This window comes from Gymnogyps californianus, chromosome 5 (assembly GCF_018139145.2).
Source record: "Gymnogyps californianus isolate 813 chromosome 5, ASM1813914v2, whole genome shotgun sequence".
In the NCBI taxonomy this organism is placed as follows: Eukaryota; Metazoa; Chordata; class Aves; order Accipitriformes; family Cathartidae; genus Gymnogyps; species Gymnogyps californianus.
In genome coordinates, this window is record NC_059475.1 from 55613279 (window position 1) to 55629987 (window position 16709).

The following is a 16709-nucleotide window of genomic DNA, read 5'->3' on the forward strand; positions in this document are numbered from 1 at the left end:
TTACCAATGCCAAAAATATCAGAAGGTTGTGCAAGAAACCCTCCAATAGGTGGGATAATCAGCACCTCTTTCTTCTCACATATGACTAAAGAGTTCAAACTCAGAAGCTTGGTCTTTGAAGACCTTCCAGAATCATGTTCAATATTAAACTGATACAGCTCTGCAGGTTGCCCTTATCTCTAAAGGAATTCCTGTTCTCTCTGAGTTTCCCAATATGACTACACATGATGTAAAAAGGTCCTCTGTTTTGCCAGTTTTGGAAATTGTAAACAGATTTGAATAGCTCCTCCTCATTCTAACACTGATGGTTAGTTTTATAGCCTCCTACTGAGTTTTTCCATATTGATAAATACTTGCCTTTATAATTCCCTCTGTTTGTGTTTTTTCTTCTATGTGCATGTACTCCTGGAAGCATGAAAGTTATAACTCTGTGTAAATGGGACCCAGGCATCTTCTACTTCGCCGGCATGGTGTCTGCAGTAGGGTGCTAGCCTCAGTTGTATTAGTTATGTGGAAGGTCAGCTAGTGCTGCTGCTTGAATGGTTGTTCCTGGCACATCCAGATAGTTTAAAGCGCATCTGCTTGATTGCCCTGCACGCTTTTGTGATATTCACTACCCCCTCCAATTTAGAGTAAGCAGATTCACAATTTAAATTATATGTGATTTAGAGTTGCAGCTTCTTCATACAGGTTGTTTGCATTTCTGTTCAACACTGACAAAGCTTGCTCTTTTCCTTGATGCAGCATTGCTGGCATTCGCTGGAAAGAGAGGAGGAATTCTTGGGACCAAGGATACGATGAGAAACTCCTCCTCCGTTTCCATTTGAGACTTGTCAGCAATAAAAGGTTTTTTGTTTGTTCTCAGTCTTCCACACTTGGAAGATGAAATCCAACAGCAGTTGGTTGAGAATAATAGTTTAAAACCAGTAGGGTTCTTTGAAATAATAAAAGCTATTTCAAGGAGGCACCAGGCAGATGTAAATTGTGGGAATGTAATCACAGCATCTTTATCATTAGGGTATCTTGGATGCTACCTATGCAGAAATATGAGAGTGAAAAAATCAGGGTGAAAACAGTTACCTTTATGCCAGTTATTTACACTGTTTCTTGCAGCTGATTCAGCAGAGTAACTTTCCACAGCGAGGTGCTCCAGTCTGCCCAAGGCATGTACTCATATAAGGCACTTGAGGGGTAGCTGTGCTTATGGACAAAGATCTAGCTGAGCTCAGTTCCCCATGGGAGTACCTTAGTTAAGGGAAACCAGTTTCTACACCCAAGAGCAAACTCAGAATTGAAGTGTCTGCTGCAGCATCTTGGAACATCTTTGGATGTTCCTTCCTAAATATCTAGACACCTGTCAGTCAAGGCAACTCTTACTGTGGTTCAACAGCAAGGCTGAAACTCAAACCTCTGGCATCTGCGATACTGCTGATAAGGAACAACTTTGAACAGTGATCTCATCTAAAAGGACAAAGACATCTAGCCTAGCATCGGGAAAGCAGCGGAGGAAGTAATACACAGGTCCTAGGAATATCATGAATTGGAAGCAAAGCAGTGATTGATAGAATTGATAGAATAGAGAGGTTTTAACAATATTACAAATAACAGGTGAAATCCTGATGGTTCCAAGTTAGAGTGAAAATTTTCCATTGCCACTGGTGGGGTGAGCATTTTGACAATTATGTTTTGAAAATAAGCAGCTGTTTTTCCTAAGCTTGTCAACCTGAGCCTGTGATTTCAGGGTGAAGCAGGGACCTGAATTAATTAAAATGAGAATTTGAAGTTAAATGCATAAAGCATTTGCATGGATCCTCCCTCTTCAGAATTAAAGAGGATTGCCTTAGGTGCCCTTTAGTTTTGGTTGTGTGGGAGTTTAATGCATTTAAACTAATCCACTTGCAGTGAACATGGAATAACTGTCCTGATTGTGACTGTGTACCCAGTCTTCGCATTGTAAGTAGTAGGGTGGTATTCTGGCAAATGGTGGACAGAAGAATTTGGTTCTCTAGGTATTACCAGTAAATAAATAGTAGCCAGGATGTCTTCATTTACATGATAGTGCATGCTTTGGATGAGGAGGATATATATATATGCATGTTTCTGTGAGACACTAGAGAATTAGTGTGGGGAGAATATTGATCCTGTGGGGTATCCCTTTAGTGCAAAACGTTTATTTAAAAAGAGCTTAAGAATTAAAACGTGGTTATGATGCTTTTGTGAACCTGTATATTGCTATCATCTTTGGCAACTGCATTAGATTGATTTGTGATTGTAGCTAGAAGGTTTTCAGACACAAGTATGCACTGCAGCAATCGTGCTGCCAGGGCAGAAGGAAATAATAATTATACTTTATGTGTTCAGAATACGCCATCATGTAAAAATATGCTATCTAAAATTTAACCAAAAAGAAACACTGAAAAATTAGATATTCTGAAGTAACAACAGGGATTTTACAAAACATCCTCTGAGCTGGGGTGACATTTCACCTCTCAGCATCCCATTCCCAGAGCGGTGTGTGGTGAGGCCAGGGCCAAGATACAGCACAGCTGTTAAAGGCACTGCTGAGGTTTCCTAATTTCTGGAAGATGGCTACTAGAAGATTCAGCTATGCTTTCAAATCTCTATGCCAAGCCTGGGTTCCCAATAAGGTAGGAGGAACTAAGTGTTACACTTCTCTAGCTGACTATGAAGAAATGATGGACACCTGATTCTCAAAGAAGCGGAGCAATGTTATTGCTAAGTGATGGATTTTATGTGATGCTACTTAAGAAAGCTATCATTTTTAGAGTATCAGTGACTGGTACCTGACATGTTGTTTTTCCTTCATGTGAATCATTTTGGTTATAAAATAGGATTTTTCTGCTAACTGGAAAGTGTATCATTTAACTGTTCAACAGCCTTGTTCTCCTCCTCGTGACCCTAAAGCATCCTCTTGCATGTCAGTAGGAGGTATTCAGCACAGTGGGTGTTCTCATTACCACTTGACATTTTTCTGTTTGGTTTTCTGCCTGTTGCTATTTAATGATTTGAATTCTTTCTTCGCCAGTCCCACAAGCCATTTAGCAAGTGATGTACTATTAGCGCTACTTAACAATGTCGACATAGTCACTAGGAAAAGAGTTTCATTTCCAAACAGTGCTACAGCATTCCCCCTCACCATCTGCTCCTGCCATGTCCCTCACTGTTGCATTTCCCAGTTAACCCTTTGCTCTGGCCTCCTCACCTAGTGCTCTTGGGTAGGGTGGCACAGGCTCTGCACAGCTTTGCCTGAGCTACAAAAACCCTCTGAGGCTAAAACAGACTGCAGGTCACTGTGATGGCAGTGGCATGGGTGAAGTTTTTGGCCAATGTGAATCGGTGTATATTTGCTTTGTAGAGGCATGGACAGAAGAATAGAGCAAGCACAGAAAGCGTTGCAGGCTTTCTATTCTTAGCCTACTGTTTATCACAGGCACTTTGCAACTCCCATTAGTGTCGGGTCTGGATGTCTCACAGCCTTTAATGTAATATCTCAAATAAGACTGCAGAGGGAAGATACTGTACCTTCTGGGAGAACAAAGACATCAAGACTGGGGATGAGATTCATCTCACTGAAGTTAATCTACCAACAAGATAGATTGCCAGTTGATATTAATTATCTGTGCTTCCCTCTCTCCAGTGGAGAGATGGGCATATCTCCCAAGGATGATTTATGTGACTCTAATCACTGGGCAACCCTGACTGTTAAGTGGCAGTAAGAAGCCGGACTGAGAAGGATGCTCAGCTTTAGATGATCTCAGGTGGAGGCTGGACAAGTTTATGGTAGCAAAATTCTTTGCGAGTTATGAAATCCATAGCAATAGCATCTGGCATATGAACTTCCTAAGCTGAAAACAGTTGGCGGCTGTGAGTTGTTAAGGCGTAGTATCAGACATGCTTGTCCTGTTGTGCTCTTACTCTTTCCTAAGCGTCTATTTATGGCCACTGTTGGAGCTAACACGCAAGGGAGATAGACTTTCTGTCTGACACCATATGGCCATTCCTGTGCTCTTATGTGAGGCCATTTTAGCAGTGAGAAGGGGGGGAATACACATTTAGTAAGAGACGATTTCTGCAAATGGGAAATTGGCAGTAAGGTTTATTTCCAGATCTGTGGTGAAGTGCTACTGACCTACAAACAGAAAAACTGGAAGTCAATTTTACAGAAAGAGCCTGTGCCAGGTGCTAAATGTCAGTGCTTTATATCAGGTCACCGCAAGCCTTTCGGAGATTCAGATGAGCTGTTTCACCATGTGTTCCCTCAGATGGCACAAACAGCTTGTTTGAGCCTTAGACAGTACAAGGAGATTCAGATCTGATCATCTGCAGTGTGGTGTGTAGCTGTGCTGCTACACGAATGCTCCCTGCCTCTGTGACAGCACCAGGTGGACTGACAGGGTGGAAGCTTGTCACTTCAAATAACTCATTGAGAGCACAGAATGTGTGGCTCAAAAACCAGGTATCACTCACCAGAACAGTGCTCATGACCTCCCACTGTCTTGGGCACATGCACATATATGTGTACCTCTATTTTTTGAATGATTGTTCCAGTTGAAAGATTTTGCAGAACTGACCATCCTAAATGCTGATACCCTCAAAATAGTTTGATAAGGAGGCAAGCACTTCAGATTGAGCATTTTGCTGCCAGTATGTTAAATGTATGGCTGTCATTTGCTGCGAAGCTCTTTAACTAGTGTTTCCATAGCTGTTAAATGGCAGCATCACTGCATAAATACACTTAGGTTTGAAGTCAGAATTGCCTTTTATGGCAATCTCTACATAAAAAGAAATCCTGATTAAACTAAGCAATGTTTTCCTTATCAAATCCCAAGACATAAAAAAGGCCGGTGGAATTGGATTCAAAACATCAAGCTGGGCTTGTTGTGAAAGGGAAGCTTTTGCTCTCTTTAAAGCACACACTGTGTTGAAACTGGCAGCAAAAATCTTTGATGCAGGGAGAATGTATCAAACTTGACTTTTGCAATTTCCTGTTTGGTTTCTTGCAAACTGCTTTTGTCTAATCATATTTGATCTCAAAGATAATTTTATTTAATGATGTGGATTAGATAGTATGACATATCCATTGTGGTCTTTCATCATTCTCTGTTTCATTTTGAATGTGACATGATATTTTCTAGTACAGATGAAATTTGTTCAGCAGTCCGCTTTGAAAGAGTCTGTCTTTTACAGCTCTGTAAAATGTTATGGATAGCAAGCAACAAAAGTTACTTTATTCTCAAACTTCTCAAATTCTATGCTCTAATTTGTAGATTACAGCCACCACTGTGGAGAGGAGAGGTGGTTTATCCTCAAATCCTGTCCTGTCCTGTCCAGCAGCCTCCATAGCACAGCTGCACACAGCCAGGAGGGGTGTAGTTTGGTACCAAAGGGAAAGGTTACTGGGAGAGTCAAAATGTGATGTGGGAGTTGAAGGACAGGGTGTTAAAAGAGATTGATTTTTCAGCCCAGTGGGTATTGGGCACAGTAATTTAGGGCTGAAGGTATAGCAGCCTTCTGTGATGTGGCTGAATGAAGACAAGGCTGGTTCCTCTGTTTTTCATAGGCCGTGGTGATTTCAACAGTACTGTTGAAGTAATAATAGTCCTACTACTAGTATAACAACAGGAATGATTTTTATTTTGTTGTTACAGAGCCAGAGGATTTCAGCTGTAGAAGAAAGTGCTATTGAGAGAGGCGAAGAATAATAATGCCAAAACCCCAAAAGCACTTACAAGTAGGGTGTAAAACAGGAGATTGTAATTGCGTCTAAAGGTTAGAAGGTGACAGCAGCAGCATGGAAACCACTGTGGGGAAGGAAAGGTTGGTTGGTGTTGCAGCAAGGGTGTTTCTTAAGGGAACGTTCCCAGACTATTTTCAGCTTTCCTTGAAGCACTGGCATTCTACCAGATATGAGAGTGTAGGTAGGATGCACTGATGTCTAGGTTTTACTCATTGCTCAAGATCAAACCAGTCATCAACACCATGATGGAATTTTTCCCTTCTGGTCAGGCTGGCAGAGAGATTTGGACATATGGCTCTGTTTTTTTTTTTTCCCCAGTAAAGCCATGGGTTTGGTCTACCTACCTACTACAATCCTCCGGGAGTTTTAGTTACTGAATACTGCAGAGACTTGGGGCTTTATGATACCCACACTGCTAGTGTTCTTCCTGCAGCACATAACAGTTGCAGTTCCTGAGGTTGCTGAGCAGATCTTTGGCTTTTTACGGGATATTCAGAGGCACGTGTCCTGAGCATTTATAGATATGTGAAGTAGATGTTCTGCAGCTTTTTCTGAAACAATGTCCTCTACTTGCATGAGACTGTGGAGCCTGCACTCGGTGAGCCAGGGGGAGACTTCCATATCTGCATTCCCAAACATGCAAAGGACAAGGATGGAAGCAGAAAGATTTTGTGTGAACCTTTTTTTAGTAGTAGACGGTCTTAGTACTGCAGTAGGTATCCTTCTCTTGTCTGAATGAGGAATGCATACATTTGCAGAAGGATGTAATTTTACACCTCTATGTAGAGCATAAAATAGTTGTTGAATCATGAAGACTATGTGTTGTGATCTAGGATGAAGCTGGGAAGACAACTGGAACCTGTATTAGGACAAGGTTAAATGATTCCTTTTTTCTTTAACTTTTCCATATTCCTGTATTGAATAACTGCTATCTTACGGAGAACTTTTCCTGGTACCACTGAGAAATCCACTAAGAGCACTAAAGAACCTTTGTCCTTCCCAGTAGAAGAAGTGGGGGGGGGGAGAAGTGTTGGAAATCTGCCACTTACTTACTTCATTGCTATGGAGCCTTTCAAAATCCAGTTTGAAGTTTTCCATTGTATAGATTTATAAACCCTGAATCGTTGCAATGGTGTGTTTTGCAAGTGAAGTTAGTGTGCTGAGTACACTCCACCTGTTTTACAGTAAGAACTTTTGCAATTCATATGTTTTTGCATGATCTCTACATAAATCAAAGGCTCACTTCTGAGTGATACATAAAAGGAGAACAAATTCTCTGCATCACATCCTCACTGTGCTTGCTCAATGTCTTACGACAGTACGATACCATTGCTGGTAGTCACAAAACAATCAATTTGCTGTAAACTTACATTTTGGTATGTGAGTGCTTTGTGGATAGCTGTATCTCTTCTTTCTAAATGCATATAATTACTTAGGCTGACTTGGAGCCTGCATGCTAGCTTTAATGTATATTCCATGTAATATACATAGGTTTTCTGCAATAATATTGATTCTAACAGAAGTGGAAGAAATATTGTAACATGTGTCTGTGGTATTCCTGACAGGTTAGCACCACGTATGTGAAATCTCAGTAATTTTGCAGGTTTGCTAGTGGTTAGTCTTTTGTAATGACTTTAAGACAAAGCAAATACAGATATTGGCCTTCAACCTAATTTTGCCATATCTTTCTTCACAGCTTCCTGTCATGGGAGGAGCCTTTATGGACTCACCCAACGAGGACTTTAGTACAGAGTACTCCTTGTTTAACTCATCAGCCAACGTCCATGCAGCTTCTTCCATGCAGAATCCACCAGAAGAGACATCTCGTTCTTCAAATGATGCCATATTGTTATGGATTGCAATAATAGCAACAATTGGAAATATCGTGGTTGTGGGAGTGGTGTACGCCTTCACCTTCTAGGATGACTGTCACTCCAAACACTGGAAGAGAGGATAACTGCAACAGTATTTGTCATGTGTATGTATGTATGTGTGTATATATACATGTATATCTATATAAATATATATAGGTAGGGACTTTGTTGATTAAGTGCTGCCACAATCATGGAAATGAAATGCAAGTTAATCATCTTGAATCTTGATGGCAGAAAGTTTGGATGCAATTGCCAATTGTATGGAGGTGAGAGCTTTAATTGAGAACAGAGCCAATACCAGTTTTGTATAGAAATGTAATAAAAGAGAGACCAACATGGATATAGTAAATACAAAGAAAAAATGAGATTTATATAGAAAGTGCTTATTTTGTACTGTTTAGATTTTTCTAGCAGCTCTTCTGCATTTTGTCAGCTTTTTTGTGCATTTTTTACTGTGGTATAATCTTGTATGAAATTGTTCTATGTCACATTTGCTTGACATCTTAGTTTTCCAGATGGACTAAATGGTCAGCATTGGCTCAGTTCTGATGAAGTGCAAGTTCATCGTGTGTAAATCTTCAGCACGTGCACTTACTGCTAGGCTGTGTTCAAAATCATGAGTCTTAAAGCTATGACAGGCAGATGCATGCTAACACTTGCCTTCCAGTATCAATTACTGGATCTGATAATCTATGAACTGATGCTAAACCTGTCTGCTGTTTGCAGGAGGAGGCACAGCTATTGCAAGGTGTGGCTGGTCTGCACAGCCTCTGCACTCCAGAGGAGGACACGTTAAACAGAGCAGCACCACAAGCTCCCATTTCTGTCTAGAGGTGCTGGATTGCAGTGGTTTATAGATGTGTCCCTTCCAGGAAACAAAGGCCAAATACCATGCTTTTCAGCTCATTTCACTGTAATCCAGATTTCCCACAGCAGGCATGTACTTTTGTAAGCTTATTGGTATATCAAAAGAATGTGGGGAAATTGCGAAGCCTAATTAACAGTGAATGATGTCTATGAGAAAAATAGAATTGAAAGATTGGACACTTCTGTGCTCGCGAGGGAGTGAATGCAAAAGTCAGGTATGTCCTGGGGTAGAAACAGCACAAAAAAGGTAGTAAGTGACAGATATGCAAGTACTTGTATTTCAGTATTAGTATGTCTCTGGGTTCTGATGAGGCTCCTGGAAGTGATTTTTATATAGCCTGCTTTAGGTAACAGCTCTGATTATCATTTGGATTTGTCCTGTTGAGGGACAACATTTTCACTGCATTGTTCCTGTGAGCAGTTTCTTTTCAAGAGCTTTATCTTTTCAAAACAAGCTGTAGCCTTCCTTGTTCCAGAGATTATAAAATCTTGAGGGAAGAAAAAAAAAATCACCTCTGTTGGAAGTCTCCCTCTTCCCCCTTAAAACAAACACAAATATATAAAATATGTGCACTTTGAGAGCAGCAGACAAATTCTTCCTCTATGTCTGCTTTCTGTCTCATACAGCTACTACCCTAATTCCAGAAAGCCTTGTCTGCAGGCACAGAGACTATTTTTGACACTTGCCTGCCACTGAGCTTGAGGCTGGACTAAGAGCTGCTGAATGAGAGGTCTGGATTTTCTTCTTTTCTCTTTAAACCCATTTTTTCTGCAGGGCTGGTGGACAGTTACTTGAATCAAAGGAGTATGCCCCAAATCAGTATTTATAACCACTCAGTAGTCACTGTGTATATTTTTTTCCCTCTCTATGAACTGTCCTTTAAAGCTGGGAAAGATGCAAACAGAGCTATCATGGGGGAGAAAAGAAATTAAGTTATTTTGAGGATGAGAAAAACAATGACAACTCACTTGAGGAATTGAGCTTCTGTGTGTGTAGCTATTTCCCTGTTTGGAGGCAGGATTTTGTGAAGATGGTTGCAGACAGATGAGATCTGTGCTGGGAAGAAGTTTGAGAAGCCCAGTTCTGGAAGATCAGCTGGACAGAATGCAAATTCTGTCTAATAAAAGAGCTGTAGTCTTAAGAATGATACAAAAATGTTGATTTTTGCTGTCCTAAAATAGCTATTCGTTCCTTCATAGGCAGAGGATAATAAAGAACAGGGGAGCTGCATAAATTGTGTACCTTTTCTGTTCTTACACTCCTCCTTGCTGAGCAGAAAGCAAGCTGTTAAGTGAAGTTGGAAGGCTGCAGAGAAGTTTCCAATGCAGAATTGAGCAGGACATGGTCTGGTATATGAACATGTAGGACCCATGAAAATATGGCTTAATGTAATGTACTGTCCCCAACCATTTTCTGATATTCTGTTGCCTTTGTAATTGTATCAATTACTCATGGACTTTTCTTCAGTGTTTCTGTAGGCTCTCTAGTTAGGCCAGATCTTGCAAGCACTGTTTTTGCAGGAAGAGCAAAACATTTCCACCATGATTAAAACCAGTTTGACACTATGGTACTTGCCCAACAGGATTCTTCTACTGCTTAATGAATTTGCCAGAAAAGTGCTTTGTACAAATTTACTAGAGTATTAATCTTAGTGCAATTAGCAATGTTTGCATCTCTCTCCCAAAGCACTGGACTAAATTCTTCACCCATGAAGAGCATTAGAGCGGGAACAGCAAAGAACCACCACTCTGCTAATGAAACTGAGTGACACTTTTGTGTTGCTTTTCCCAAAGTGCTCTACTTTCATGTGAAATTGATAGTAATAGCAGGAGTGCTGGAAAACAATGAGTTCTGCCTCCCTCATCCAGATCATCATCATACATATTTTCATCGTTAGAGGCTGAGTTGTCAAGAAGGGCCAGACAGAACTTTAATTAAAGTAATTGGCTTGACAGGGTGACATGGCAAACTGGGAGCAGGCAGCAAGTGGAGGCATTCCCTGTCTCATAGTTAACTGCACACAAACTGTGCAGCTTTTCTGTTGAGAAAAAATAGTTTTAGGATGCAAGTGCAAGGATACTGCATGCGAGAGTCTGTACAGAATATCGTCAGGTGTATTAAAGATCCCTAAATCACAGTGGGCAGAGCTGGTTCAAACTCTGATCTACTTTGATAGTGATAAACGAGCACAGTATGTTTCTGGATGTTGTGTTCTGGCTTCATCCACTACAACCACTTCCATCTTCTGGGAGGTTAGGGAAGGCTTACATTCAACCGTTGAAAAACGGGACTCATCCATCATTAAGTTCAGAGAAGCCACAGAGGGGAGTGGAGAAGCAGGTGAATGGTAGATGTTTCGTAGGTAGGGTCCTGTGAAATGTGTTACTGCTTCTTTATGTGGGTATATGTTACACCCTGGACTGTCAATGCAGCTTGACTTGGAGCACTGTAGCTTCTCGTTTCCTTGGAGCCAGGCAGTTGGATAACTGATAACCCACTCACTGAGGGGTGACGAGGAAGCCCAAACACATTCCCCAGAGCTGTTCTCTGAAGCTCTTCTGTAAAAGCAGAAGAGGGCTCTGTGCTTTGCTGAGCACTTTGTGTATCAGTGTGAGAGCAGGATTCCACTTACAGAAGATCTGCGCTTTACGTAAAAGCATCTAGCACAGATAACTTACAAGATCCTGATTGGAGTTTGCGCTGTAGTAGACAAAGCAAAACACTTTCTATAGGCAGTGTTAGACCCCTAGCTATGTTGTAAACAGCATTGTACAAACACAAGATGCCCTAATGCGCCTCTTCTAGCCATGGCCTCTAGGGATCAATAGCAACATATCAAATAATTGAAGTGTCTCTTAAGATTTTTTTTTGCTCTAAGCAGCCAGCAGCTCAACACGGCAGCTGTGCAGCCACCGCAGCAAAGAGACTGAAGGCTGAACAGTTATGGAGGTGGGTGCAAAGGCACATTAGATAGATAGGAGAACAGGGTAGGGAAACCCACACAGATACTCCTATTGTATTTTTATCTGCAGGGCTAGGAGTCAGTGCTTGTCCACAGCATTAACATCCTCCTAAAATAAAATGAGGGAAGAGGATGTATTTCTGTGTCAACACACTTGCAAAACTGAACAACAGATTTTGAAACTGATGCAACAACAGTAGCAGAGAGACTCGTCTGCTACAAATATTGTATTTAGCCATTTGAGTGGGCAAGTGAGCTGACAGATACCTCAGAAGTAATGAGATCCCCACTCCAAAATCCTTGTTTGCAATGGGACTTGAGGGCGGTCAGCATCCCACCAAACTGCTGAGCAGCCTGTAATAAGTAAGTCCCAAATCAAGAGTGAATAGAAACAGCTAGCCATTATAGTCTTATCCTGTACATCCATTTGAAGATAAAGGGAAAATGTGCCTTTGTGTCTGGGACCAAACGAAAACAGGAGTCCTTAGTCTACAGGTTGTTATATATTTTGTCTATTATTAGAAGCTTTCATTTTGCTATTCTCAAACAATTCCAGTTGTTAATATCCTCTGCACATTTCTCTGCAGGCTGCTGAGAGTTATTAATTTTGTGTAGCTCTGTCTTTTTGTCCGATGTAATTTTACTAGGTTTCCTGTGGCTAATCACAGAGCAGAATGTGGAAAATTATTCTTTTTAAGGATGATTTCCATTATTGAGAGACATAGGCCAAAAATCAGAATCCCAGATCAAAATGCTTCTGTGCTTTCAGAACATTGAGAGCTCTGGAGAATTGGATTTCATCTGGTTAATGCACAGAAAGGCAAAGGGCAGTCAGGTCCCTGGTGATAATGTCAGACATCAGGGTTCTGACAGGCAGAGCTGAGCGCTCATTAACTCCTGCTCTGCCCCTCTGAGCCCTGCTGGCTTCCTGGACACGCAGCCTGAGCTGAGTTTAAGTGAACTAACCATCAGGTACAGCATGTCCCTCCTCATCTTACAGCTTGCTCATCCTCAGGGAAACAAGTGCATTTATTCCATTCACAGAAGAAGAGCCAGAGATCAATATTCTGCTAGGTATATTGTTATTGGTACATTGGTCTGCCACCCATAAGGTAAGGATAGGGATGTTTTAACATGTAGTTAGCCCTTTGCCCCTGATCTGGGAACATCCTAAAGAAATCAAAGCATCCTGAGGCCTTAAAGTCTCCTACTGCCCTTGATCTGACACTAACTTTTTGTGTTTTCTCATACAACCCCTCTTTGCCTTTTACCTTGTCTTTCCAACTTGAAACAATGAAAATGAAGGCATCACTATGCTGTTCTCTGGACGTGTAGGGAACTCCTAACAGCTAGGGACCAACCATGTCCCATTTTAGGTTTTGGCCCTTCAGGCACAAAGAAGGAGGGAAGTGTCCAATTGTCTACCCAGGAGACTCCAGGGGAATATGTGCCTTTGCAGAACAAGATGCATGGCAATTTTATCTCATTCTGGCCTGTACCAGAGCATTTACACTGAGACAACATGACCAGACGTACTTTTGCAGTAACCGGTTTTAGGAATTACAGCAACACAGCCAGGAACTGGAAAGAAAACAACCCTGATAACACAAACCTGTCACATATCTAATCATCGCAATGATATGCCTCTGAAGGCAGGTTTGCCTGAGTGTCATAGGCAGACTTGATCTGTTGGTACAAAGGCAAATGCCCTTTCATATGAGCACAAATGGTGTCTCCAGCTTTTCGGGAAGTCCTGGGAGCATTGTGCCACCCATTCTATCTTTCCTATGCAGGCTGCTAGTGAAGATATTTTTTGGTTGTAGAAAATACTTGAAAAGCTTCCCATGTTGGTAGAATACATGCAAGATTTACCTTCCAAAGCTCTGCTTAATCTCCCTGCAAAAGCAAAATATCCTAGGTTTCTTAAAGATGGATTGTTAATGAGTCAAGTATCATCAGTACAGTAGCATCACCTCATTTTAATCTACAGCTTTATGCCAGTAGGTCTCAAAGGAGATCTTACTATTACCCAGACTTTAAAAAGGCTGAGAACAGAGACAAGTCACCTCTCACGAATGTCTCAAAAGTCACTACCTGATCCTTTAGGCTGCATCATTCCTCATTCCTCCCCAAAGCGCCCTAATGTGAACTTGCATCCATCCCTTTAAACCCCTTGTCACCACCACGTGTCTCTATGCCTTCATTTTATTTCTCCCCTTGTCTTCTCTGTATTCTTTTCATTCCCTGGTATCGGAGTATGTGAGCATTTGAAGCCAGCAATGTTCTTCAGCCCTTCTTAACCACCTCCTTGACTGACCTTCACTGACAGTAAGGTCAGTGATATGTAAGGACTTATCACAGTAAGTGCAAAGATCAGTGATATAAGGTCTTCTCCTGTAGGAAGATCTTAATCATTATCTGCCTTAGCAAACCGCAAAGTGTTTCCCCCAAGCAGAAGAGTAAGATGTGGCCATGAAGCTTGGTAACTGTATTGTCAGTATCCATACAACCCAAAGCTCCTTTTAGAAATTCAGATTTTATAAATATACTGCACTGTTCTGCAGTCAGCATTTATTGAGTTTTCTTCAACCCAAATTCCCTTGTTATTCTTAGCAAATCAGAATCGGTGGTAATGCGCTTGGGGTAGGGTAAGGGGAGTGGAAGTGCCATACACAGGAGACTTGAAGAGCTCCATGTGATTTATTGTAGGGTCCAGGCCATTACCCACTAGCCTAATTCAGTGAAGAAAAACAACCACAATGTGCTATGCCACGGGTATTTCAAATCTAGGCACACCTGTAGTTCTCAGATGCATGGCCAAGCTGCTATAGCCAGATTGCACATTTCTAAATCTCGTCGTGACCAAAAGGCGTTGTATTCCTTGGCCAGAACCAAGACTGCTGAACAGCCTTCCTCACAAGTCCCTCCTTGTTCTGGTGTTGTTCTGGGAGCTTCCTGAGCTGCAGTTATTAAGGTGATGTCGCATTTCCCGTGGAGTTCGATCCCACTAATGGGCGAATAAGATTAAACTGTTTACACATCTAGGCCTAAAACTCTTTTCAGTTACTGCCTTCATAAGGAGGATCGAAATTCCCGAGCCTGCAAGCTGCTCTATCCAGAGGGACCTTTGCCTCCACCTGGAGTCAACTGGATTAATAACACTTCTTCTACACTTCTGACATCTGCTTCAGTGGCTCAACTTGCAGGACTAGCTCTGGGTTGCTGGGGTTTTATTTTAAATATATCTGAAGATGTCCATAATTTCCTAATCAAAAGAAAGGAAGAAAGCAGAACACTGTATTTTTTTAAATGAGAAGGTAATAAAAACCAAGTCTGAATATTTTGATAGATATGCTGGAAGGGTATGTAATGTAGCAAACAGTTGCACTATTTTTTCTATTGTCTGAGCACCTAACCTGAGAAATATTTGTTCTTTCTCTAAGACCTCTTTCAGTTCTGAAGTTACGAAGTTTGGAAGGAGTGGAGTGCAAAGCCTCAGTGAAATTTTAAACTAATGTAAATAAATCCAGTAGCTAGCTTTGTGAGGTAGCCTATAACATTTGTTTTTCAGTTATCTCATCTCACATATTGCCTAAGTGTTGTTTTTTTTCCAAAATAAGCTAAATAGTGACATTTCTGAAAGCATCTGTACTTCACGCAAAATTGCAGTCATATGGAAATGACACCCTTCAGCTCATGTAAAACAGCTTTACAGGAGCCCTTTAGTATGCACTGTTATTTTTCTTAATAATCCTTGACAATTTAATTCTCTTGTGCTTTCTCTCTGCTACCCTGTTTTGTACACTAACAGGTTTGCAGGGCTTCTCTGTATTGTTTTTGTAATGTATGGGTTGGTTTAAAGAAAAACCTTTACTCTTGTAGTCATTGTTCTTGAAATGTGGATCTCTGTCTGTAAAGAGAAAAACAACTTTAAAAATGCCCTCTGTTTTCTCTAAGTTTACTGTAGTTAGCAAGTGTAGTTAACAGAAATGTATTCTTTTAAGCTCCTGTTACATTCTTCTCCAGTTATTGACTACTTTCACTGTATGTGTACTTAGTACTGGTTCATTCTTTTACTATGGTGAAAATAACAAGTTTTGTTAGTATCGGATGGAAGTTGTGTTTTTGGATAAAGTTCTTCAAATTGATGGCAGCGTGTGATTTTTAATTTTATTCTCAGTTTACTTGAGAGTATTTAGAAGTCTGTAAATGCAGTTGTTTGTTTAATTATTACCTCCAGTGATACACTGACACTAATAATTTGTTGCAATTTACAAATCTGCATGATTTGTCAGTCTTGGGAAACCATCTCTATTGTATATATGGCACAAACAAAACACTGTTTCTACAGAAATGGATTCACCTGCTCTCAAAGTCCAAGAAGTGCCTCAACACATCTTGGAGCCAAAAAAAGATGTCTCAACTTCTTCAAACGTAAGCTCAGAAGCCCTTATACCATGAATCCTTGTGTCATTGCTCTCTCCCAGTTCTCCAGTTTAGCACAACTACCCTGTCCCACGGTGCAGTGTGGATGTTTTTGTGACTGTGGCCCCAAACTCCTGTCCTAGGGCAGCCACTCCAAGGGCTTTTGGGGACTCGAGGAGGGGCATCAGACCTCACTGTAGGATGTTCAGCAAGCTTCATAAAGGCAAATAGTGGCAAGAGGAAGAAAGGAAAACATTTGGCTTTCCTAATGCAATACAGCATGTAGATTATCACATCTTACGATTCTGCAAAAGGGATCCAATGAGGCAAGTGCGTTCAGATCCACTGAAGGAATGACAAAAGGACGTGCTAAGTGACCTCTCAGGCACAATTTTAAATAAAAGTTTGACTTACCTTTGAATGAAGCAAACTCAGAACATCACAAAGATGCATACGCCAATCCTGATAGCAAGTCTGACAAAAATTCATTTAAAAAAATTTAAACAAAAAATTAAAAATCAAAGACATGTTTTCTTCAAGTACCAATCTTTATCAATCTAGCCACATAACATATTCCAGAGTTTACCCATCAGAATGTAAGGCAGTGCAATTGCTACACTACAGCAATATCTAATTATAATTCACTTTTCCATTGCAGCTATGGAATCATACAGATCTCAACTCTGTTAATTTCTAAATTCTGCACAATAATTAGAAATGAGAATAATTTAGAAATGGAAGAGAATGTTCTGTTGAACAGTGAAGGAGGAAGAATATCAGTCATTTAAAGATTTAGCTATGTGTGTTCAGACTAATAAAACC

The 16709-nt window shown here is 40.8% G+C and overlaps 1 protein-coding gene across 1 annotated transcript in view; it reads left to right on the top strand.

Moving 5' to 3' along the window:
- C5H14orf132 (chromosome 5 C14orf132 homolog) overlaps nucleotides 1–8009 on the top strand; it is a 37596-nt gene extending 29587 nt beyond the window's left edge. Inside the window, exon 2 of the mRNA XM_050898023.1 lies at nucleotides 7455–8009. Within this exon, the coding sequence (XP_050753980.1) occupies nucleotides 7455–7679 (225 nt within the window). The 3' untranslated portion in view covers nucleotides 7680–8009. The remainder of the gene's footprint in view (nucleotides 1–7454) is intronic.
- Nucleotides 8010–16709: the final 8700 nt, after the last annotated feature.